Source organism: Sapajus apella, unplaced genomic scaffold (assembly GCF_009761245.1).
Source record: "Sapajus apella isolate SASKATOON/1434 unplaced genomic scaffold, GSC_monkey_1.0 scaffold86, whole genome shotgun sequence".
Taxonomy (NCBI): domain Eukaryota; kingdom Metazoa; phylum Chordata; class Mammalia; order Primates; family Cebidae; genus Sapajus; species Sapajus apella.
The window spans coordinates 1,056,842-1,080,774 of NW_022437026.1; the positions used below are offsets into that span (position 1 = coordinate 1,056,842).

General features: G+C 37.4%; 1 protein-coding gene, 1 long non-coding RNA gene and 1 other non-coding gene across 8 annotated transcripts in view; all 3 read right to left on the reverse strand.

Moving 5' to 3' along the window:
• LOC116534173 overlaps positions 1-2,193 on the reverse strand; it is a 4,525-nt gene extending 2,332 nt beyond the window's left edge. The window contains exons 1-2 of the long non-coding RNA XR_004261615.1: positions 2,065-2,193; positions 192-1,223 (exon numbers count right to left, since the gene is read on the reverse strand). This is a non-coding gene — a long non-coding RNA (uncharacterized LOC116534173). The remainder of the gene's footprint in view (positions 1-191; positions 1,224-2,064) is intronic.
• The window catches only part of CLEC12A (C-type lectin domain family 12 member A), a 44,654-nt gene that overhangs the window by 3,687 nt on the left and 17,034 nt on the right, over positions 1-23,933 (reverse strand). For 2 of the 6 annotated variants that reach the window (XM_032254371.1, XM_032254370.1), the window contains exons 2-7: positions 21,327-21,437; positions 17,635-17,733; positions 17,175-17,363; positions 15,958-16,109; positions 14,569-14,672; positions 10,427-11,348 (exon numbers count right to left, since the gene is read on the reverse strand). In XM_032254371.1, coding sequence (XP_032110262.1) covers positions 11,180-11,348; positions 14,569-14,672; positions 15,958-16,109; positions 17,175-17,363; positions 17,635-17,733; positions 21,327-21,417 — 804 coding nt within the window. In that variant the 5' untranslated portion in view covers positions 21,418-21,437 and the 3' untranslated portion in view covers positions 10,427-11,179. Of the gene's footprint in view, positions 1-10,426; positions 11,349-14,568; positions 14,673-15,957; positions 16,110-17,174; positions 17,364-17,634; positions 17,734-21,326; positions 22,597-23,933 lie in introns of those variants that run through there. The other 4 variants (XM_032254372.1, XM_032254369.1, XM_032254374.1 and 1 more) reach the window with 4 other exon arrangements.
• LOC116534358 lies at positions 322-426 on the reverse strand. Its single transcript, XR_004261681.1, has one exon. It is a non-coding gene; the product is annotated as a small nucleolar RNA U13 (small nucleolar RNA).

Genomic DNA, 23,933 nt, shown 5'->3' on the forward strand with positions numbered 1-23,933 from the left:
GCCTACTGAGTAGCTGGGATTACAGGCACGCACCACCATGCCCAGCTCATTTTTTGTAGTTTTAGTAGAGACGGGGTTTCACCATGTTGACCAGGATGGTCTCGATCTCTTGACCTTGTGATCCACCCGCCTCGGCCTCCCAAAGTGCTGGGATTACAGGCTTGAGCCACCGCGCCCGGCAAGAGAGTAACTTTTTTTTGGTCTTCAATAAAGGGAATATCAGGGAGAGTAATTCTGATATGGAATTGAGTTGGGATATATTTCCTTCCTAGAATAAATTCCTATGGAAGGTAGACAATTATCAGAATTTTTCCCCCCTTAGGTCAGATGGGTAATGTACCGATGTCATAACAAGGTTCAGAGGGTGGCATATCTCCCATGTTCTCATGAACACCCAATCATCATGCTCATGAACTACAAAAGGACCAAATTATCAGAATCTTAATGGACACAGGGATGGATGTTTAGAGGACATTGAGATTCTCATAACAAGAGACATCCCTGTTGGGAAGCAGGCCATAGACATAGTAGATGGGGTCTTTACTGAGGGACTGGGAAGTGAACAGTGTGAACTGAAACAAGAAGAAGATTCCTTGTGCATTTGGTGGTACAATCTGGGGAATGACTGCTAAATTCAGATGGACTACTTGACTGTCAGGGCAAAAGATGTTACTTCCCAATATTTCTTCTACTTTAAAAAGTTTCTCACTCCTCCAGATGTAAAGAAGACATGGAAACAGGGAGGTGATATTAGACATTGGGAAGAAAGAAAGCCAAAAGTTATCTCTAAGCCAAGAAGGTAGATGACATTATGAATTTCTGAGGCTGGTTAGTGGCATATAAATAGGACTTCTTGGGACTGGTAAATATGTGCATGGACCCAAACTTGGAAAGTCTGGTGACTGTGAACAGGAAACATGAGACTCCATCTTGTACTAGTGACAGAGACGGTCTTTCCTGATAATGTTCCATTTCCCAATGTCTCAAGTAGCCCTTGCATTGACCTCACTTGGCTCAACTCTGTTGTAGTTGCAGCTGGGGAGTCAATCACTTTGGCCAAATGGTTCAGGGAGGCCAATGGAGGCTTTTTGGCTTCACTTTTGCCATCCTCCTCTCACATGCACACCGCCTCAACTCGGCAGTCCTTTGAGAAAGCCATTCCACTGATGATGGCCACACAGCCTCTGCTTCTTGGGGTTGTGTCATCTAATACAATATGAAATCTTTCAAAGAAGGAAAAGGTAAATTTAATCACACTCTATTTCTAAAATGAAGCATTAAGTATCCATTCTTCCTTGGGTGATGAAATTATAGTCTCTGTACCAAAATGAGTTTACTTGAAATGTGGGGTCACCAACCTCTTTCTTTTCCACTCCTCAATTTCCATACTCATTCTTAGAAACAGCAGGTCACCCAAAACAACAAAAATCATTTCTAACTGAAAGTAAGCTGTATGTTCTACTCCAAATTTATATGATTTTCCTGCCACTTAAAAACTTATCTACCTCTCTGTAACTCAGATAACTGTAAGATACAAATGATTACATAGACTATGTCCTGTCTCCTGGGAGGCTAAATCCTATATTGTATATAGGGAAGAATGGTGTCTGTTCAAACATGGCTTTAAATGAAATATGTTTTGACAGAGAAACTACATTTTCCTATTTCAAAGGATACCTTGGGTCATTTAGAGTTAGGAACCTGTAATGCAGTCTTTTGTGGCTTTGTAGTGGGGTGAAAACTTGAGTCATATCCATAACAATTTCTTTATTTTAAAAGCAACCTAGTTAACATGTTAAAATCTCAGTGGTTAATACATAAGTAGGTATTAAATTATGGTTTACATCTTCGTGTAAATTTGAAATATTTCATAAAATAAAACAAATTGTTAAAATAATAACTTGGATATTTTTATCATGTTATGACAAACTTGCTGTGGTGCTCAGTAGCTTCTGCCCTCTCTCAGGCAGGTCTGCTTGCCTCAGAATTCTGCTAGGAACTGGTGGGAATTCCAGCTCTCTATTGTAAGATAGCACGGGGGTAGAGTGACCAGGACATGCTTACCTCCAGTTTTGTCATAGAGCACACGACAGAGTGTTTCAGTCACATGCTGCAGCTTTTCTGCAAGCTCCATGTTCTGGACTTGAAGAGATTTTAGCTGTTGGGAGATATTTCTTTTTTTTTTTTTTTTTGAGACGGAGTTTTGCTCTTGTTACTCAGGCTGGAGTGCAATGGCGCGATCTCGGCTCACTGCAACCTCTGCCTCCTGGGTTCAGGCAATTCTCCTGCCTCAGCCTCCTGAGTAGCTGGGATTACAGGCACGCACCACCATGCCCAGCTAATTTTTGTATTTTTAGTAGAGACGGGGTTTCACCATGTTGACCAGGATGGTCTCGATCTCTTGACCTCGTGATCCACCCGCCTCAGCCTCCCAAAGTGCTGGGATTACAGGCGTGAGCCACCGCGTCCGGCTGGGAGATATTTCTTAAGGTTTCTTTCTGTTGCAAGGTGGTGTCTTGCTGAGTATTGATGAGATGGTGGTACTAAAAAACTAACCCAAATAACCAAGTCAGACTGGACAACTTATTTCTATTTTCTGCATATGAGGAAGACAAACAACATCTGTTTTAGTATCTTAGAGATCTTATATTGCCTATATTCAAGTTTAGATTCCAGAGCATATATGATATATTAATTACATCACCTTGGGAAAATTAACTTCTTTAAGTCTGTCTAAAAATGTGGAGTCACAGGGAGAAAATGACAGGAGATAGGAGTAAGGCACAGCTCCCACTTGTATGACAGAACCGTGTTTGAAGACTGAAACTGTAAACTTTTCTCCAAAAACACCTCAGAAATATATGAAGCAAACTGAAAGAATTCATAGATCCATTGAAACAATTTGTCACTGCAAATTCTGTGAGATAGCCAAAAAACTTTGTGGGGGAAAATCTTCCTCTGAACACACAGCCCCACTGGGAATCCTGAAAGGGAGCCATGCAAAATATAAAAGTAGAAGAAGCAGCTGGAAGAGCCTGGTAGGTACTCCCATTCTCCAGCTTGAGCCCAGCAAAGTGATGGATGACTTTATCTCACAGGGGTCCTCGGAGAAGGCGGCCAGCAGAATTAGGGAGGATGTCTCAGGATGAAAGAAGCTGGCAACTGAACTTGGTAATAATGTGGACTGGGCACAAATTTTCTTGATGGCAATCCAGGGAGCAAACAGGAAATGCTGCAGATATAAGCACAGGAGCTGTGGCTTAAAGTGTGGGAAGGCATGGAGGGGTGTGGCCTAAATGCATGATTGCTTTCTTAGAGGCTTGTAGCCAGGGGCAATGACTGAGCCGCACGGGCTGCCTATTATAAACTTGGCCCTGTTGGTGGGGCACAGCAGGAGCAAGACGGGTCTCCTCAGCTGCCTGGGAGCTGGTTAAGGACTGTCACTGCCAGCTTTCTTCCACTTTCCTGGTGACCTGTGTGACACAGCACAGGCAGCCATAATCCCCTCTGAAACATAACTCCTTTGGCCTGAGAACCAATCCCCATCCCTGACAGCAGCTATGGCAAGCCCCACCCAAGAAGAGTCTGAGTTCAGATATGCATAACCCTGCCCCCACCAGATGCTATTTCTCTTGCTGCCCTGGTATCCAAACACACACACAGAAAAACATAAATTTTGGGAGCAATATGGCCTTGTTCATGGCTTGAGAAATCCGAATACTTATCCTGGCCAACTTAGAGCAAGCTTTTGTACCCCTTCTACTCCAACAGCTGTTGCTGTCTTGAAAGTGCCACCTCCTGGCTGGAGCAAACAAACTCAAGCCATTACAGCAACTCATGAGAGTAAAACTCTGCTCAAAGTAAGAAGACAACAGCTAATTCCAGTGACTAAAACATCCTGGCTAAGCAGAGGTCCTGAGTCTGTCCACGTGACAACTTCATTGCTGGTATAACCAGCATTCGAGAAAGTCAGCACACTACACATATCTACAATCAAGGTCCTCACAGAATCTACTTCCACTCCCCTGCTAGCTACATCAGCGCAGATCCTGGTTTCCATGGCTGGGAGACCTGAAGATGGATCACTTCACAGGACTCTTTGCAGACATTCCCCAGCAGCACCCTGGAGTCTGGTAGCCCTGCTAGGTGGCCAGACCCAGAAGAGCAATAACAATCACTGCAGTCCATCTCTCAAGAAGCCGAATCCATAGGGGAAAAAGGAGAACACCACAGCAAGAGATTACCACATGGGATGAAAAAATCTGAACAGCAGCCCTTGAGTTTCAGTTCTTCCAGCTGAAATAATTTACCTAAATGAGAAAGAATCATGAAAATAACTCTGGTAATATGACTGAACAGGATTTTATAACACACCCAAAAATCACACTAGACCCCCAGCAATGGATCCAAAACAAGAAACCTCTGAATTACGAGATAAAGAATTCAGAAGGTTGATTATTAATTTACTCAAAGAAGTACCACAGAAAGATGAAAACTACCGTAAACAAATTCTTTAAAAAATACAAAATATAAATGAATAATTCTTCAGAGAAATAAATATCATAAAGACAAAACAAGTACGCCTTGTGAAATTGAAAGACGCACTTAGAGAAATACAACATGCATTGAAAAGTTTCAACAGTTGATTAGAACAGATAAAAGAAAGAACTTCAAAGCTTGAAGACAGGGCAATTATCCCAATTTGACAAAGACAAAAAAAAAAAATTAAAATATGAGCAAAGTCTTTCAGTAAGTTGGAGTTATGTTAAATGTGCAAACTTAAGAATAATTTTTGTTCTTGAGAATTAAGAGGAATCTAAAAGTTTAGAAAATGTAGTTGAGAGAATAAACCAGAAAAATGTCCCTGGCCTTTCTAGAGATCTAGACATCCAAATACAAGAAGTTCAAAGAACACCTGGGAAATTCATTGAAAAAAGATCATGACTTAGGCACATAGTCATCAGGTTATATAAAATTAAGATGAAGGAAAGAATCTTAAAAGCTGCCAAAAGCATCAGACAATCTCTCATGGAAAGCCTATCAGATTAACAGCTGACTCCACAACAGAAATCCTGCTGGTCAGAAGGATTGGGGTTTTACCATGAGCCTCCTCAAACAAAATAGTTTTCAGCCAAATATTTTGAGTCCAGCAAAACTAAGCTGCATAAATGAAGGAAAGATAGTCTTTTTAAACAAATAAATGCTGAAAGAATTTGTCACCACCAAGACAGAACTACAACAAATGAAAAAAAAAAAAGAGTTATAAATCTTTTTTGTTTTTTCTTTCACTGGAATGCAATAAGGAATTCTAAATCTTGAAACAATACCTCAAAACACAAAAAAATACTACCTTCTAAAAATATAAATATCACAGGGCCTATTTAAAATTTTTAAAAACACACACACAAGTTACTCAGGCAACAACTGGCATGATGAATAGAATAGTGCCTCGCATATCCACACTAACATTGAATATAAATTCCCCAAATGCTTTACTTAAAAGATACAGAGTGGCAGAATTGTTAGAAATCCAACAACTAAGTTTCTGCGGTCTTCAAGGGACTCAACTAATACATAAAGACTCACATAAACTTAAGATAAAGAGGTGGAAAACATATTCCATGCAAACAGAAAGCAAAAATAAGCAAGGGTAGCTATTCTTAGAGCAGACAAAACAGTCTTCAAAGCAAAAACAGTAAAAAACTAAAAAGATGGACATTATATAATGATAAAAGAAATTCCCCAACAGGAAAATATTACCATCCCAAACATATATGCACCCAACACTGGAGCTCCCAAATTCATAAAACTATGACTACTAGATCTAAGAAATGAGATAGACATCAACACAATAATAGTGGGGGATTTCATTACTCTACTGACAGCTCAAGATATGTTATCAAGACAGAAAGTCAACAAAGAAACAATGGACTTGAACTATATCCCAGAATAAATAGAGTTGGCAAATGTTTATGGAACATTTTACCCAACAACTACAGAATACACATTCTTGTTATCAGCACAAGTAACATTTTCCAAGATAAGCCATATGCCAGGACACAAAACAAGTCTCAATAAATTTAAGAACGTCTAAATTATATCAAGTAACCTTGTAGAACATGGTGAAATCAAATTGGAAATGAACAACACAAGGCACTCTTAAAAGTACACAAATCCATGGAAATGAAATAATCTCCTTAATGAACTTTTGGGTAAACAACTAAACTAAGATAGAAATTTAAAAAGTCTTTGAACTAAACCATAATAGTGACACAAGTTATGAACACCTCTGGCATACAACAAAAGCAGTGCTAAGAGGGAAGTTCATAGCATGAAATGCCTACATCAAAATGTCTGAAAGAGCACAAATAGACAATCTAAAGTAATACCTCAAGAAACTAGAGAAACAAGAATAAACCAAACTCAAACCCAGTAGAAGAAAAGAACTTACAAAGATCAGAGCAGAACCGAATGAATTTAAAATAAAAATACAAAAGATAAATGAAACAAAAAGCTGGTTCTATAAAAAGATAAACAAAACTGATAGGCCATTAGTGAGATAAGTCAAGAAAATAAGAGAAACTTTCCAAATAAGCTTAATTAGAAATACAACAGGAGATATTACAACCGATACTAGAGAAATACAATTATTTAAGGATATTATATACACCTTTTCATGCACAAAATAGAAAATCTAGAAAAAATGGATAAATTCCTAAAAATATACTTAGATTAAAATTCCTAAAAAATATCTTAGATTAAACCAACAATAAATAGAAACTCTGAACAGAACAATAGCAAGTACTGAAATTGAAACAGTAATAAAAACATTGCCAAAAACAAAAAAGTACAGGACCTGATGGATTCACAGCTGAATTCTATGAGACATTTAAAGATTTCTTACCAATCTCACCAAAACTATTCCAAAGGATAGAGAAAGTAAGAATCTTTTAAAAGTCGTACTATGAAGCCAGTATCACTCTAATACCAAAACCAGTAAAGGGGTAAAGGACAACAACAACAAAAAACTACATACCAATATCCCTGATAAACATTAATGCAAAAATCCTCAACAAAATACTAGCTAAATGGATTCAACAGCATATTAAAAAGGTAACACCCCACAATCAAGTGGATTTCATATCAGGGATTCAGGGATGGTTTAATATATATAAGTCAATAAATGTGATATATCACAAAAATGAAGTTTAAAAAATGAGCATTTCAATAGATGCACAAAAGGCATTTGACAAAATCTAGCATCACTTTATGATTAAAACTCTCAGTAACATTGGCATAGAAGGGAAATATCTCAAGGTAATAAGAGCCATATATGACCAGCCCACAGGCAACATTATACTAAAAGTGGAAAAGGTAAAAGCATTTCTTCTGGGAACTGGAAAAAAGACAAAGAGGCCAACTTTCCCAACTGCTATCCAACATAGTACCAGAAGTCTTAGCCAGAGCAATCAGAAAGGAGAAAAAAATAAAGGGCATCCAAATCAGTAAAGAAGAAGTCAAACTGTTTTTTTTTGGTGATGATATAACTGCATACTTAGAAAACCCTAAAGACTCATCCAAAAAGTTCCTAGATTTGAGGAAAGAATTGAATAAAGTTTCAATATGCAAAATCATTGTACACAAATGAGTAGCACTGCTGTACCCCAATTACAACCAGGCTGAAAAAAAAACAAAACCTCAATTCCTTTTACAAAAGCTGCCAAAAATAAAATAAAATACTTAGGAATACACTAAACCAAAAGTTGAAAAATCTATTTTAAAAAATACAGAAAATGCTGAAAGAAATCATAGATGACACAAATAAATGGCAATACATCCATGCTCATGGATGGGTAGAATCAACACTGTGAAAATGACCATGTTGCCAAAACAATCTACAAATTTAATGCAATTCCCATCAAAGACCATCACCATTCTTCACACAACTAGAAAAAAAAATTCTAAAATTTATATGGAACTGGAAAAGAGTCTGCATAGCCAAAGCAAGATTAAGCAACAAGAACAAATCTAGAGGCATCATATTACCTGACTTCAAACTATACTACAAGAATATAAATACCAAAACTGCATAGTACTGGCATAAAAATCGGCATGTATACCAGTGAAACTGAATACAGAACTCAGAAATAAAGCCAAATATTTACAATCAATTGATCTTCAAAAAGCATGCGAAAACATAGAGTGAAGAGAAGATATCCTATTCATCAAATCATGCTGTGATGATTAGCAATCCACATGTAAAATAAAACTGGATCCTTATCGCTCACCTTATTCAAAAATCAACTCAAGATAAATCAAAGACTTAAATTTAAGACCTGAAACCATAAAACTTTCTAGAAGATAATAGCTAGAAATGTTTTCTACAGATTGGTTTAGGCAGATTTCGTGACCAAGAGATAGTCTTTTTCTAGAAAAGTATTGGTTTGTTTGGAGGTGTCATGTTTCCACTTTTTTTTGTTTCTTGTGTGCTTATGTTGCTTCACAGGGTGCAAGCCCCAAGTCTTGGCAGCTTCCATGTGGTGCTGAGCCTGTGAGTACTCAGCAGACAAGGATTGAGTTTTGGGAACCTCCACCTAGATTTCAGAGAATGTATGGAAATGCCTGGATGTCCAGGAAGAAGTTTGCTGCAGAGGTGGGGCCCTCATGGACAACCTCTACTAGGGCACTGCGGGAGAGAATTGTGGGGTTAGAGTCCCCACATGGAATCACTACTTGGGCACTGCCTAGTAGAGCTGTGAGAAGAGGCCTGTAGCCCCTTGCAAGTCTGAAATACTGTGGGGCAGTAAAATACAGCTTGATTATGGCCAATTTCTCCCATTGAGAATGGCTGTATTTATTTAGTGCCTTTACACTCATTTATCTAGGAAGTAACTAACTTGCTTTTGATTTTACTGCCTCATATGGAGAAGAGATTTGCTTTGCCTTAGATGAGACTTTGAACTGCGGACTTTTGAGTTAATTCTGAAATGAGTTAAGACTTTGGAAGACTTTTGAGAAGACATGACCGGTTTTGAAATGTGAGGACATGAGATGTGGGAAGGCCAGGGATGGAATGATATGGTTTCCCCTTATAAAACCATCAGATTTTGTGAGACCTATTCACCAGCATGAGAACAGTATTGGGAAAACTGCCCTCCTGATTAAGTTATCTCCCACCAGGTCCCTCCCACAACACATGGGAATTATGGGAGCTACAATTGGAAATGATATTTGTGTGGGGACACAGCCAATTTGTATGCAAAATAAGTTTTAGACTTATTATACTTGGCCTGGTTATTTTGCATAAAATACAGCCTGATCGTCTGAGGTCAGGAGTTCAAGACCAGCCTGGCTAACATGGTGAAATCCCGTCTCTACTAAAAATACAAAAATTAGCCAGGTGTGGTGGCGCACACCTGTAGTCTCAGCTACTTGGGAGGCTGAGGCAGGAGAATCGCTTGAACCCAAGAGGCAGAGGTTGCAGCAAGCCAAGACTGTACCACTGCACTCCAGCCTGGGTGACAGAGTGAGACTTTATCTCCAAATAAATAAATAAATAATGCAGCAAGAATTGATTGGCCATATAGGCTTCTTGAAGTTGACCTTGCCAGAAATTTACCTAAAAATATGCTATTTTAGTTAAAGCCTTGTTAAAATAACCAAACCATATCAGAAGGGGACTGCCCGACTTTCCCTATAAAATACCAAGTGAATCACCCCAGATGAGGTGATTAATATGCTTCACATGCAAGCCATATTGGGCTGGTTTTATAACTGGAATATCCTCTTAGCAAATGTTCCTATTACCCAGGTCATGGTAAATTTTGGGGTTAAGGGATCCCCTTTTACATTGGCGCCCCTCCCACAGAATTGTAGGACTGTTTAAGAAGGCTTATCATATTTGCTGTCCCTCATAGGTCTTACAGATGCAGCTCCCTGCTGGGAACCTAAACCCTTTTTCACTAGAAAAGGTAAATTAACATAGGTACAGAAAACCAAACACTGCATGTTCTCACTCATAAGTGGGAGTTGAACAATGAGAACACATGGACACAGGGAGGGAAACATCACACACCAGGACCTATTGAGGGTTGGGGGTCTAAGGAAGGAATATCATAAGGAGAAATGTAGATGATGGGTTGATGGGTGCAGCAAACCACCATGGCACGTATACACCTATGAAACAAATCTGCACATTCTTCACATGTATCCCAGAACTTCAAGTATAATAATAATAAAAGATACCTTGTAACAAAACCTCTTGGGTATAATACTCCCAGTTGTGAGTTATGAAGATAAACATATATATATATTTAATTTTTTTCAGAACAATGCTTATGTTTGCTTAGCTAATTGCTGTATGTCTGTAACAAAAACCAAGCTTATAGTAGCTCAACACACAGAAGTTAAAAATAAGTCAGTCTTATAACTTTGCCTTTTCATTTTTGTTTATTGGCTTTTACACAAAATAATAATTTTAAGAGGTAATTAATGCCTGTTCACATCCATTCTTATCTGGTCTAAAACAATCAATTGGCTATAAGTCCTTTGACTCATAAGACCTTCAGCCACAGAGTCCTGTGGAAGTACAGGACGGACCTGGGACAGGCAGCCATGCCATCCTGGCAATGCTATGGGACAAAATTAAAATGTGCTGGTCTTTGATGTTGCCTCTGACAAATCTTGACCAGAGGGGACGAATGTAAATGAAAAGTACAATTCTAAGCCGCTCCCCTCCAACCATCTGAATGGACTTCCTCTTCAACCAGGACTCTTTTAAAATTCACCTGAAAGACTAGATCAGGCCATGATGAGAAGTGGGACGTCGGACATGCTTCATTATACCTCTCCGGCATTAACATTCACAATCTATTCTATCTGAAGCCTTCTACCTAGATGTTTCACCTGCATGATGAAATCCCAGGTCTTTAGACAAACTCAACCAACTGTTAACCAGAAAATGTTTAAATTTACCTATAGCCTGGAACGCTCCCACCTCCCTGCCATCAACTACACTTCTGAATTTTTTTATTTCATATTATTTATTATTTTTGATTTTTAGAGATGGAGTTCCACGTCTTAAACTCCTGACCTCTTGTGATCCATCCTCCTCAGCCTCCCAAAGTGCTGGGATTACAGGGGTGAGCCACTGCACCCAGCCTGCACTTCTTAAATGTATTTAATTGATGCCTGATGCCTCCCTAAAATGTATAAAACCAAGCTGCACTGGATTGGCCATCTTCTCACATATCCTTCTTTGTTCATAAGTGCAGTCATAATAATTAACATATAGTCCACCTATATATCCACAATACATGTTCGTTAAGTCAGGTGCATTTGTTATAACCCTGAAAGAGAAAGTAATGAATTACACTTGGCAAGTCAGATATTTGAAACATATTCACAGAAAAAACATTACATTTCCAACATGATAATATTGCCCTAGACTCTGCATTGTTTAAACTAAATCTAATTTAATGTTCAGAGTATCAAAAGTGTCCAAGCTGATTCTTTATATTGACACATATGCAATGTCAAACACTGCTTCATTTCCCCCTGCTTTTTCCACTTTTTAGCATCTGATATTTGCTGCCCTTTACTTACAGACTTAGCACCCCACCCCCTTCATATATAATATACTTTGGAATAATGCCATTTCCGAAGACTTTCTAGTCTAACTGACCCAGTAGTAAGTCTTGGACCCTGTCTTCCTCAAGTGCTTTTCATAATCATCAGAGTCCAGGAATTCACCTAAGGTATGACGCCTTAAGTTCAACATCATCTCCAAGTGACGCTTCCATAAGATTTTACTCCGAAGTTCTAATACCAGCCCATCAATACTAGATTAATGATCAGGTATTATACGTTAAAAACAAATTTATAAATTAAAAATATTATCTTTTAGATTAATTTAGTATCCACACTTGGGTAAAATATCAACCAGTAAATAACTTCATCAATTAAATTTTTAAGAATGAGATTTATTTGTGGTGACATAGTACAAATGTCAATTATTACTGCCCCCTTTCAGAAACAAACCCTAAAACAATACAGAGTTAAAAAATGAAAATAAGATATTTATGTACATACATGTCATGCATACAATTATTATAGACTTTTTTCAGTTTTCCTTTTGATAATTGAAAATATCTACTGTTTTCCATTCCGTTATAGATTACAATTGCATTTTCAACGATTACAAACACATACATTTTCTATATTTTCAAAACAAGATTCCATCTGTACTCTCTCCTGACACACACATTACCTTTGTTCTAGTCCTTCACTCCAAACGAGATCTTTAAAATATATGTCCTTCTCCTACCATTTGGAGATAGCTTATCTCCATTCTATCCTATCATTGCCAACCACCAGAGATGGGGCCACCTTGTCTTTCTGACCCACACTCCTACACTTACTATTTCTATCTGAAAGAAAAAGCAAACAAACAAAACAAAAAATTCTGTTTGCCATTATGGCCCTATGTGATGAGTACGCAGGGATCACAGTGCCTAAACTCAGTGTGGGGCACCTCAACACAGTTGACTCAGAGCTATCTCCGTCTAAAAATATACACTAAAAAACACGTGTTAAGTGATGAACTTCCGGCAGGATGTGGTGGCTCACGACTGTAATCCCAGCACTTTGGGAGGCCGAGGCAGGCAGATCGCGAGGTAAAGAGTTCGAAACCAGTCTGTCCAACATGGAGAAACCCCGTCTCTACTAAAAATACAAAAATTAGCCGCGTGTGGTGGCACATGCCTGTAATCCCAGCTACTCAGAAGGCTTAGGCAGGAAAATCAATTGAACCTGGGAAGCAGAGGTTGCAGTGAGCCGAGATTGCGCCACTGCACTCCAGCCTGGGCAACAAGAGCAAAACTCCGTATCAAAAAAGAAAAAGATGAACTTCCAACAGTGTCCAGCAGGTTGAGACTCTGGTTTCTTTCTTTGTCTGATATTGTCTGCTTCCCAAATCTTAAAGATTAAAAAGTACAAATGAAATTTGTCACTATTTTATTATTATTGCTATTATTAATAATTGAGACAGAGTCTCCCTCTGTCATCCAGGCTGGAGTGCAGCGATGCCATCTTGGCTCACTGCAATCTCTGCCTCCTGGGTTCAAGCCTCAGCCTCCTGAGTAGCTGGAATTACAGGTGCCTGCCACCACGTCCTGCTAATTTTTCTATTTTTAGTAGAGACGGGGTTTCACCATGTTGGTCAGGCTGGTCTCGAACTCCTGACTTCATGATTCGCCCTCCTTGGCCTCCCAAAATACTGGGATTACAGACGTGAGCCACCATTTTTATGTAAAGACTTATTTTTTTTCTCATTATAAGCAGAACAAATACAACACATAAACCCACTTAAAATAGCATATAACCACATTCCTCATTGTACTAAACAAATTAATTTATCTCTACTATATATGTAATGTATCATGCTAAGGTTTATTCTTTGACCTGATATGCTCTTCTAAACCAGTCTTTAAATGTTTCATTCAAAAATGCCCATTTCAGAATATAAGTTAGTGCTATAGCAATTTCTCAAATAACTAAAAATGGAATTACCATCCTGTAATTCCACTCTTGGGGTATTTACCCAAAGGAAAATAAATTATTATATTAAGAGAAAGACATCTACACTCCTATGTTTATTGTAGCACTATTCACAATAGCAAAGTCATAAAAATGACCTGTTTCCATCAGCAGATTATGTTTTCTTTCAGGGTATATACTCCATGAAATACTACTCAACTACAAAAAAGAAGAAAATCATGTCTTTTGCAGCCAAATGGATAGAGCTGGAGAGTATTCTCGTAAGCGAAATAACTCAGAGACATAAATTTAAATACTGTTTGTTCTCATTTAAGTGGGAGATAAATAATATGTACATATAGACATAAAAAGTGGAATAATGGACATTGAAGACTCCACAAAGTAGGAGGGTGGGAGGAAAATAAAGGAGAAATCACCTATAGGGTAAAGTGTACACTATCCAGGTAATGGTTACACTGAAAACACAGACTTCATCACTATGGAATATATTTATATAACAAAACTGCACTTGTACCCCCTTGTTCCGGAAACTTTTTTTTAAGGCTCAAGTGTCATTTATAACAAAAGCAGCATTGCTAAAATTTATGATTGGTTAGTCTGTGTATTCTTGCTGAAGCATTATCACACTATATTCTCTTTATCTCTAGCATCATTCAATCAGTCTGCACACACAATCAATGGTTAAGTAACTTTAGTGATGAATCAGTCTTTCACTCATCTTTGAACCCCAGAACTTAGCACAATATGTTCCATAATTTTTCTTAAACTTATTATTTTCAGAAGTCCCCATAATTTGGCTACTGTAAGTTTGTTAGTGGCTTGTCAAAGTTACGAGAAGACATTTATGGTAACTTTCTATATCAGAAAATCATCAAAGAAGCATGAGAGAAAACAGTCCTTGTAGGATGCAGTTTCTAGTGAAGCTAGTTTTAATTTGAATCTACAGTGCTCCTAAGGAAAATACCCCTCCTCAAACCCAACTATAAAATTTTAACAAGAAGGGACACTTACCAGTCAGAGGAGTTGATTATATTATCAACACTCTCACCATTAGTGCGATCTTTTTTGGGAGATAATCCCAACCAATAATATTTATTTTGGGATTTTATAAATTCCTACAGGAAATACAAATGGTCTGTTCAGGAAACAGTTTCTTACTTTTGTATTTTACATTATAATGTAATTTCTTACAAATTGCTGTTTTAAGGTAACATACTTGACATTGCATACTACTATTAAATGCCACTAAAAGAAATTGAAAGAAAGTACTCCTTACTATAAAATTTCAACATTTAAAAAAATATTATCATTGCTGGTCTCACAAGAATAGAGGCCCTACTAATCCACATATAACCTTAATTTACAGTCATTGAAAAGTTCACAATGACACGTTCAGGATTCAAAAATTTGAGCTGTAAACATTGTCCAGGGGCAAAGGAGGTGGCTAATGGCTACCAACAAGAGTTAATAGAAACAGAAAGAGTAGGAAAAAATGCCACAGACTCAGATGTGAGTGGTTATAAAACAGAATTCAGAACCAGTCCAGAATTTTGTAGCCAAATAACAGGTATTTTTTCTTATTCCACACTTTAAAAAGACCTTTTTTAGAGTAACTATGAATGGGTCACTTGAGAATAATCTGATGAGGAAGAGATTTTGGATTGATTTCTCTCTCTTCTAAAGTATAACAAAAGTTTCTTATTGTGGGGAAGCAGAGACTTTTAGAAAATGGAATTTTGATTAAAAATATATGATTATTATTTGAGAGACCAAAAATGCTATATAAAATAAGTGTAACATGGAAACACTAGACAAGAAAAATTAAGAAAATGAATAAATCAATAAAGCTACTAGAAAACACGTTTTTCCTGAGACTCAGGGACTCAGTGCAATACATCTGTTTGACACTTGGCTGTGTCAGCTTCCTCCAGCTCTTCTTGTTTACACATATTTTATGCTAGCCTACTATAACTTGTCTATTTCTCTTAGTGAATTAAAAAATACAAAATGGTAGAAACAAAACAAATCCTCCAAAGTCATTTTTATGGAAGTAGTAACACTCAGGAATAATCTCTGCATCCTGATTTTAATGTTTATAAATTACGTTCTGAGATTTGATTCCAGATTCTAATTTGGAAATACATACAGACCTATAAATTCTGCGCGCCCTGTGTCTACTCATCTACCTGTCAGCTAGTAATATGCCTCTTATGCTAAGGTCCTAAGCTAAGGTTTTATATGTTTTGCCTTGCCTATGATATCTTGAGATAAATGTACAAAGTTCCAGTCACTTCTCACCCCAAATAAAATAAACCAGAATCATGAGTTGGTTGATTGAGGTCTTCTCTAACATGCCACGCCCCTCTCTAGCCCATGATGGTAGAAACACTTGGGCTTTACCAATGCACTTTTATTGTTAATCTTCAACAGGCTGGCATTCTGAGCAGCACAGGCCATTCGACTCTCCTGCCAGGTTTTGGAATCATCACTTAGGAAATAACAGCTGTCCTCATGCCACACCCATCTCTCTGGACAAGGCTTACAATTGTGCTCTGAAAGAAGAACATAGTTTTATTTGGGTTTTATTAATAGTATTAATAATTCTTATTATTTCCTTTCCTCTCTATGTGACATTCTCCACATTTGCTGTTGATTCTTTCTCTTTCTTTCTTTCTTTCTTTCTTTCTTTCTTTCTTTCTTTCTTTCTTTCTTTCTTTCTTTCTTTCTTTCTTCTTTCTTTCTCTCTCTCTCTTTCTCTCTTTCTCTCTTTCTTTCTTTCTCTCTTTCTTGAGACAGGCTCTTGCTCTCTTCCCCAAGCTGGGGTGTAGTGGCGCAGTCTCAGCTCACTGCAGCCTCCATATCCTGGATTCAAGTGACTCTCCCCTCGGCCACGCAAGTAGCTGGGATTACATGCTGTTTCTTCTTTTTACATCAAAGGGGAAGTAAGTGAATCCTGTATTCTAGTTCCCTATATGCCATCATAATGTGTCAGACACATAGCTTAAACAAAAAAATTTCAAATTAAGCTCTGGGATTCAAGTGTATCTTCCTATATCAATCACTCTTTCCTATTTTTTGTATTCTTTAATGACAACAAACACAAATTACAGGAAATATTCTGTATAGTGAAACTTTGAGGTTTCTCAGGAGCAAAAGAAATATGTTTTAGCAACCATGACTATAGAAACTTATGGAGATATTATAAGACCAACTTCCCCTGATCCTGAAGGTGACATCTCAATTTATTTTTTTCTTGTGGACTTTGTTATCCATCACTGACTGAAATTTAAGAATGAAGTCACCTGTAAAGAGGTGTCACTTCCTCCCTATCTTTTATTAACCTCATTGCCCAGAATAATTATAGTGACAGATTAGAGAACCTGTTCTAACATTTTATCATGTAACTGTTATCTCCCGATAATTTGGGGCCCTATTATTATTACTCTTTCTTTCTTCTAACTGCAAGGAAATGAATTCTCTATCAACCACATGTAATTCCTTCCCCCAAATTATGACTCCCTAGGAAAAGGCTGCTAGCTAATTATAAAATGATTCTTAAGAGTCTCAGCGATTTAGTTTATTGTCCAATAAATAACACCAAGAGAATTCAGGAATACCTTTTTTTTCTCTATATAGCTCACGACATAATTTGGTGGCTGTTGTTTGCAGTGTGGTGGAGAGGTTCCTGATCTTGTTGGAGCTATTCATGTTACTCATCAGTTGTAGAGAAACATTTCTCTGAAGCTCTTCATTGATATTTTGTAGTTCATTCACTTTTTCCATTTCTATCTTCAAAGTTATGTAAACTTCACATTAAAAAATGACAAAATATTATAAACTCTCAATAGAACCATCATCCTTTATCATTTGCAGAAGTAGTATAAAGATTAAAGGGGTAGGTAAAGCCATTACAGGAGTAAGGGAAAGACACTACGTTCCACATTGTAAGTAAGTCCTCCTTGTGGGCATATCACCTATCATTATTACAAATCTTCCACTCAAGGAATAAACATTTGTTGTTAAATATTTCAAATTCTAGATACTTTCTCTTTTAACTGAAACAGGGCTAGTACATACATGTGCTTCCCAAGACTCCCAACGCAATGAGCAGGAGAAGGCACAGAAGAGTCAGAAACAAGGCTGCTGGGCGCCATACACGAGAGGGAGCGGGAGCTGCTGTGGAAAGCAAAATTAACAGGGAGGTCTAAACTTGGTATACACTTTCATTTCAATTATTTACTCATTCATTCATTCATTCATTTTACTTTTATTTCCTAATATGCCTATTGGAAAGGAATGGATTTGTTAGACATTCAAGGATATTTTAAAAATATTTTGAAGAGCATGTCAAGAATAAGTCAAAATCACTGATTTGTTTTGTATGTAAATTGATTCTGGCATGAGAAGCTGTTAACTGGTAGACTAATTCAAAAAACAGAGAACAAAAACAGAATTTATAATAGAGAATGGAGAACACGAATCAATCTAGATATAGTACACTTTGTACAAATTTGGGAAAAGTGAGTAACTGGAAATTAACAGAGAAGCCAATATGAGTAGTTGTTGCTTGAATAGACAATTGTGGCATGTCAGGAAAAACCATTTCAGTTGTTTACATATCCCTCAGGTGATTCTGAGAGTTTAGGTGCAGAATAAACAAGATAGGCTGTCTCTTTGAAATGTCTTTGGGACAGGATCTGGCTGTACCACCCAGACTGAAATATAGTGGCCTGATCATAGTTCACTGCAGCCTCCAACTCTTGGACTCAAGTAATCCTCTATCCTCAGCTTCCCAAGCAGCTAAGACTATCGGTGCCCAGTTAATATTTAAAAAAAATTTTGGACATAGGCACAGGCAAGGACTTCATGGCTAAAACACCAAAAGCATTGGCAGCAAAAGCCAAAATAGACAAATGGTATCTAAGTAAACTACAGAGCTTCTGTACAGCAAAGGAAACAATCAGTAGAGTGAACCAGCAACTAACAGAATGGGAAAAAATTTTTGCAATCTACCCATCTGACAAAGGACTAATATCCAGAATCTACAAAGAACTAAAACCGATTTACAAAAAAAAAAAAAGCCATTCAAAAGTAGGTGAAGGATATGAACAGACACTTTTCAAAAGAAGACATACATGAGGCCAACAAACATATGAAAAAATGCTCATCATCACTGGTCGTTAGAGAAATGCAAATCAAAACCACATTGAGATAGCATCTCACACCAATTAGAATGGCTATCATTAAAAAATCTGGAGACAACAGATTCTGGAGAGGATTTGGAGAAATAAGGACACTTTTACCCTGTTGGTGAGAGTGTAAATTAGTTCAACCATTGTGGAAGACAGTGTGGCGATTCCTCAAGGACCTAGAAATAGAAATTCCATTTGACCCAGCAATCCCATTACTGGGTATATATCCAAAGGATTATAAATCATTCTATTATAAAGATGTATGTTCATTGCAGCACTGTTTACAATAGCAAAGACCTAGGACGAACCCAAATGCCCTTTGATGATAGACTGGACAAGGAAAATGTGGCACATATACAACATGGAATACTATGCTGCCGTAAAAAATGATGAGTTCAAGGATCCCAAGATGGCTGAATAAGAGGCAGCTCCAGAAAGCAGCTCCCAGCGAGAGAGACTCAGAAGCCGAGTGATCTCCACAATTCCAAATGAGGTAGGTTCATTTTGTGGGCCTGGTTGGACAGTGGGTATAAACCAAATAGGGCAAGTTGCTGCAATGTGGAGCACTGCCCTACCCAGAAGGAGCATGCAACCGACCAGAGGACTGGGGGATCTCCCCTTCTGAGACTCTGATTCAGATATAGTGCTCCACTCAAGCCCTCTACAACCCACAGAACAGGAGATCTTCGCTGGGCTGAAAAGCCTTAGCGAGCTGCCTGAACAGGGCAAACAGTAACTTTGGCCAGTGCCACGGCTGTCAGCATAGATCTAGGCAGAAGCACTGGCTGACCCAAGAAAGCCAAAAATCCGGTGGGACAGAGCTACCTGCCCCCCAGTAAGAAAGGGAATGGAACTCAGGATAACAGCCCAAATGGGATTTAATGAGAATGTAGAAGACAGTATTCTCTTAGGTTTGTTTTTTTTTTTTTTTTTTCTGAAATGATGTTGATGCATCCTAAGGGATGATCTATGCAAGAATGGTATGCAAATAAAATATTGGGATCCCTAAGGGGAAAAAAATCTCTTTTTATAGAAATGGCATCTCTCTACTTTGCCCAGGCTGGTCTCAAACTCCTGGCCTCAAATAATCCTCTCATCTTGGCCTCTCAAAGTGCTAGGACTATGGGTTGAGCCACTGCACCTAGTCAGAACTAGAGTTTTTAGTGGGGAAAAAGAAAAGCACATTAGAGAGGGGAAGTGTAAGAGACTAAGTGTGGACATTACATAATACAATGTGAAATTGTGTACATAGATTCTAAGCTGGTTAATGAGAAAATTAGATGAAGTTAAGAACATGAAGAAGACATGGATTCAACATCTCTATGAATTAAAGGAATTCTTGTGGTGGGAACTTAAAATAATTTGGATTGGCAGGAAAGGAGGTGGGAAAGGGTGTGAGAGGACAGTTAAAGGGCAATTGCTGGTACTATGAAGCTCACACTATGGCCATCCTCTTTCAGCATGTAAAAGAAGAAATACAAACAAGGAACTAAAGACAGAAAGTGGTGTAAAATTCTTAGACCCTTCTTCTTTCTAAAAAAGTTACATTGTTAAAAAAGCCCACAAAATTAATCTGCGAGCCTTTCTCAAGATTTACCATGCTCATAATAAATGGATCCAAGATTTAACAATGAAATTTGTTTATAGCAATGCTAGAATATTATAGATGTTGTATTCTGTGTGTTCTCCATTATCACTATTTAAGTTATTTTTAGCTCAAACACATTGATTTCAACTATGGATTCACTAGGGCAGATTGCACTCCAAAAGCCAGGAGCCAGAAGGTAAGAACCATACATATAGTAAAACTACAGGATTCTGAGTAAGATGAAGAGTAGAGTTTTGTTGAAGTGAAAGATGAAAGTCAACACAGATGGTTCACTTATTTCATGATTTAAGTTTAGATTGAAAAATACAAAGCTTCCTGACATAGTGTGATTTTGAATATTGTGAATATATTTTGTCTTCTGATATTTCTTTATCTCTTTTCCTCCTTTATTCCTTAATGATTCACTTCATTTAACTTAGCATCTTTTATTTTTTAGTAAGTTAGTAAAAAATCTCCAAAAGAAGTAGGAGAAATTTTAGGATGATATATGTCGAGTTTGGTAGACAGTCAAATGGAATCCTTAACAGGTCACTCTGGCTACCTGTCTGTCTGTCTTTCCTTCTTTTTGACACACATATACAAAGCATTTTCTTATTAAAAAAAAAAAAAAAGAAAGAAACACATGAGAAATCCTGAACACATTCCTTGTTCCATGGCTTCATCTTATAAAGAAATAAAATCTTTACACAACTCAATCATTTGAAAAATTATGTCCCAATTATCTTGAGTGTGATAATAAAAATTTCAAAAATATAAAAGATTGAGTGTTCAATGCACTGATAAGTGTTTTTGCAGAAACCTTTTTTCCTAATCATTTTGTTTAGATACCTTTGGTTCCTTTGCTTAGATATAGGAGACTTATTGAAAATTTAAGTTGAATGATAACTATATCACTAATACTGAAGATGCAGGGCTGAAACTACTTCTATTATACAACTGTACAACACATTCATAACTCAAAATCTTACCTTTTCCCCCAAGTTTGTCAATGTCTCGGATATTTTCTGTCTCAGTGGAGTTCTGGAATTGAAGATCTGCATAAGTAACTTCTTCAGACATTGATAAATACGTGAAGAAATCTTGACAAAGTGTAAAAAAACAAAGAGATGAGAGTAAGTTAACAGAGCTGAATGTTAAACAGGACCTATGATTTTAAACTTCTCTTTATAAATGGAAGCTTAAGCTTGCAAGTTTAAACTGTTTCTAAATCTACTGTACCAATCACTGGTATGTCTGCAAATGAGTCACATCTCATCTGTGGCTTCAGTTAAGAACATTTAACTATTGCAACAGATAACATCTTTCTTCCTCATATTTCTTTCTTTTTTCTCTCATTTCTATATATTTACCAACTACAGAAAGTGGTTTTTGAAATTTTGTTTGGATAATATTACTAGTGTCATGCAAAAGTACACAAATAACTAGCACTACATGGTGCAAACATAGTGCAGGACTTACTGGTGAAAAACTTTCAAGCAGAAAAATAGCAGAAAAGACGCAGTTCTCAGAGACTCACTAATCTGCAGATGTGGCCTGGCATAGATATTCCTTATGTATCATGATGAAGGTCCTGTTAGAAAGGTTCTCTTCACTGGGACACTGAACATGTGGAGAGCACTCCCAAGGAGAATGAGACAGTTAATGTCATTCCTTTGCCATGTTACCTATCTGTAGGCTTCCCTAAGAGAGCTAGGGAATGCGTAGTTTCTCTAAATAACAATATTTAGGCTGGCGCAAAAGTAATTGTGGTTTTTGCCATTAAAAGTTTACGAAATTACTTTAGCACCAGCCTAGATATTAAGGGATTTGAGGCCCAGAAACCCCCACCAGGGAGCATGTATACTGATGGCCAAGGTCTGTATACTGAGGGCTCTGGGAACAGCTTTGCAGGCCAGGAAAACTATAATCAGCCTTGCTATCTCTCTACAGACTGACTCGATCCATTTGCTCTCCTCCTCACCTAAGCTACCAAAAGCGGGAAGGAGCTGAGTCTCCAAAGTCCAGATTTGTGTCTTATGAGCTTGACTCGATAGTCTTAATATTTTTTATTTCATTTCTTGATCAAGTATGCAAGTGGAAGTGAGGGGGTGGAGAGGACTGTTTTTGAGTATGTTTTCTAATTTTTATTAGTAAATCTTACTTTAAAATTCTTCTTGGCATTTCTTCATGTAAATCATAGAAAATGGTTAGGTATTATTATTATTATACGTATAAAAGAGAATGCATAAAGATTTTTGAAAATCAAAAACTAATTGCTTTATTATGTTTGGATAGACAGGAAAAATGAAAGACTCCCTTTATAAGTGCTACTAAAAAGTAACTAGGAAAATATAACAGATACAAATTAACTAGATATTTGCACAACCAAAATGAACAAAAAGACTAAAGCTATTGAAGAAAAGAAAAAAATAGAAAAACATTCCTTCAGATTAGAAGCCTCAATACTGTAAAAAAAAAAAAAAGAAATTAAATTTGCCTAAATATATCAAAAAAATCCAATTTCAATTTAATTAAAACAATAATAGATTTTCTCCTGATACTTAAATAAAAAGCTATCAAAATATATCTGAGAATATTACCATGGAAATATTGGCAGCAAAATTTAAAGGAATATATATTCAAACCATGATTACTTCATCCTATGCACTTTACCAATGTTGGTTTTATCTTTACAACTCTCTATACCAGGTACCATTATTATCACTCTTATTTTACAGGTAGAGAAGTGAGCTGCAAAGTGGTTAAGGCTTTTTCTGTTTTCTGTTTTTTTGTGTGTGTTTCTCTTGAGAGAGTCTCACTCAGTCACCCAGGCTGGAGTGCAGTGGCATCTTGGCTCACTGTAACTTCCACCTCCAAGAATTCAAGCAATTCTCCTGCCTCAGCCTCCCGAATAGCTGGGACTACAGGCACGGGCCACCACATCTGGCTAATTTTTGTATTTTTTAGTACAGACAGGGGTTCATCATATTGATCAGGCTGGTCTCGAACTCCTGACCTCGTGATCCCCCCAACTTGGCCTCCCAAAGCTCTGGGATTACAGGTGTGAGCCACTGCGCCCATCTGCGAAGTGGTTAAGTTTGTATCTAACGTCACACAGTTGGTGAGTGGTAGAGTTGAGACTTGACCAAAGACTCTGGCTGCCTTGTTCAAATACATGCACAAGCTCTAATGCCTCTCCTGGTGGGAAAGACTAGCCCTCTATTTTTCCTAGGCGGGTCAGATGTTTGTATATAAATATTTGTTTATAATATTCTTTTTGTTTATAAAAGGATGAAAACTGACCACTCCACAGGTAGAGCCCTGTTCTGTGTTATATTGCTCTGTTTTTTCATGTGGAAGGTTGTTTCATCAATCACTAGAAGATAAAGAGTATGATGAATGGTAAGGGGTAATAACTGAAAAATCTAAAAGTCCTGTTTGCAAGGTACACTTGTTTGATAAAAATATTTGATAACTATTACCTCATACAAAATCCTTAGTTTAGAGCCAGCTAAAATATTTATATCCATATGAATAAGTTGAGATCTGAGATTATTTCATGGTTTGCCCTTCACAGCCTGTATCAGTTTTTTAAA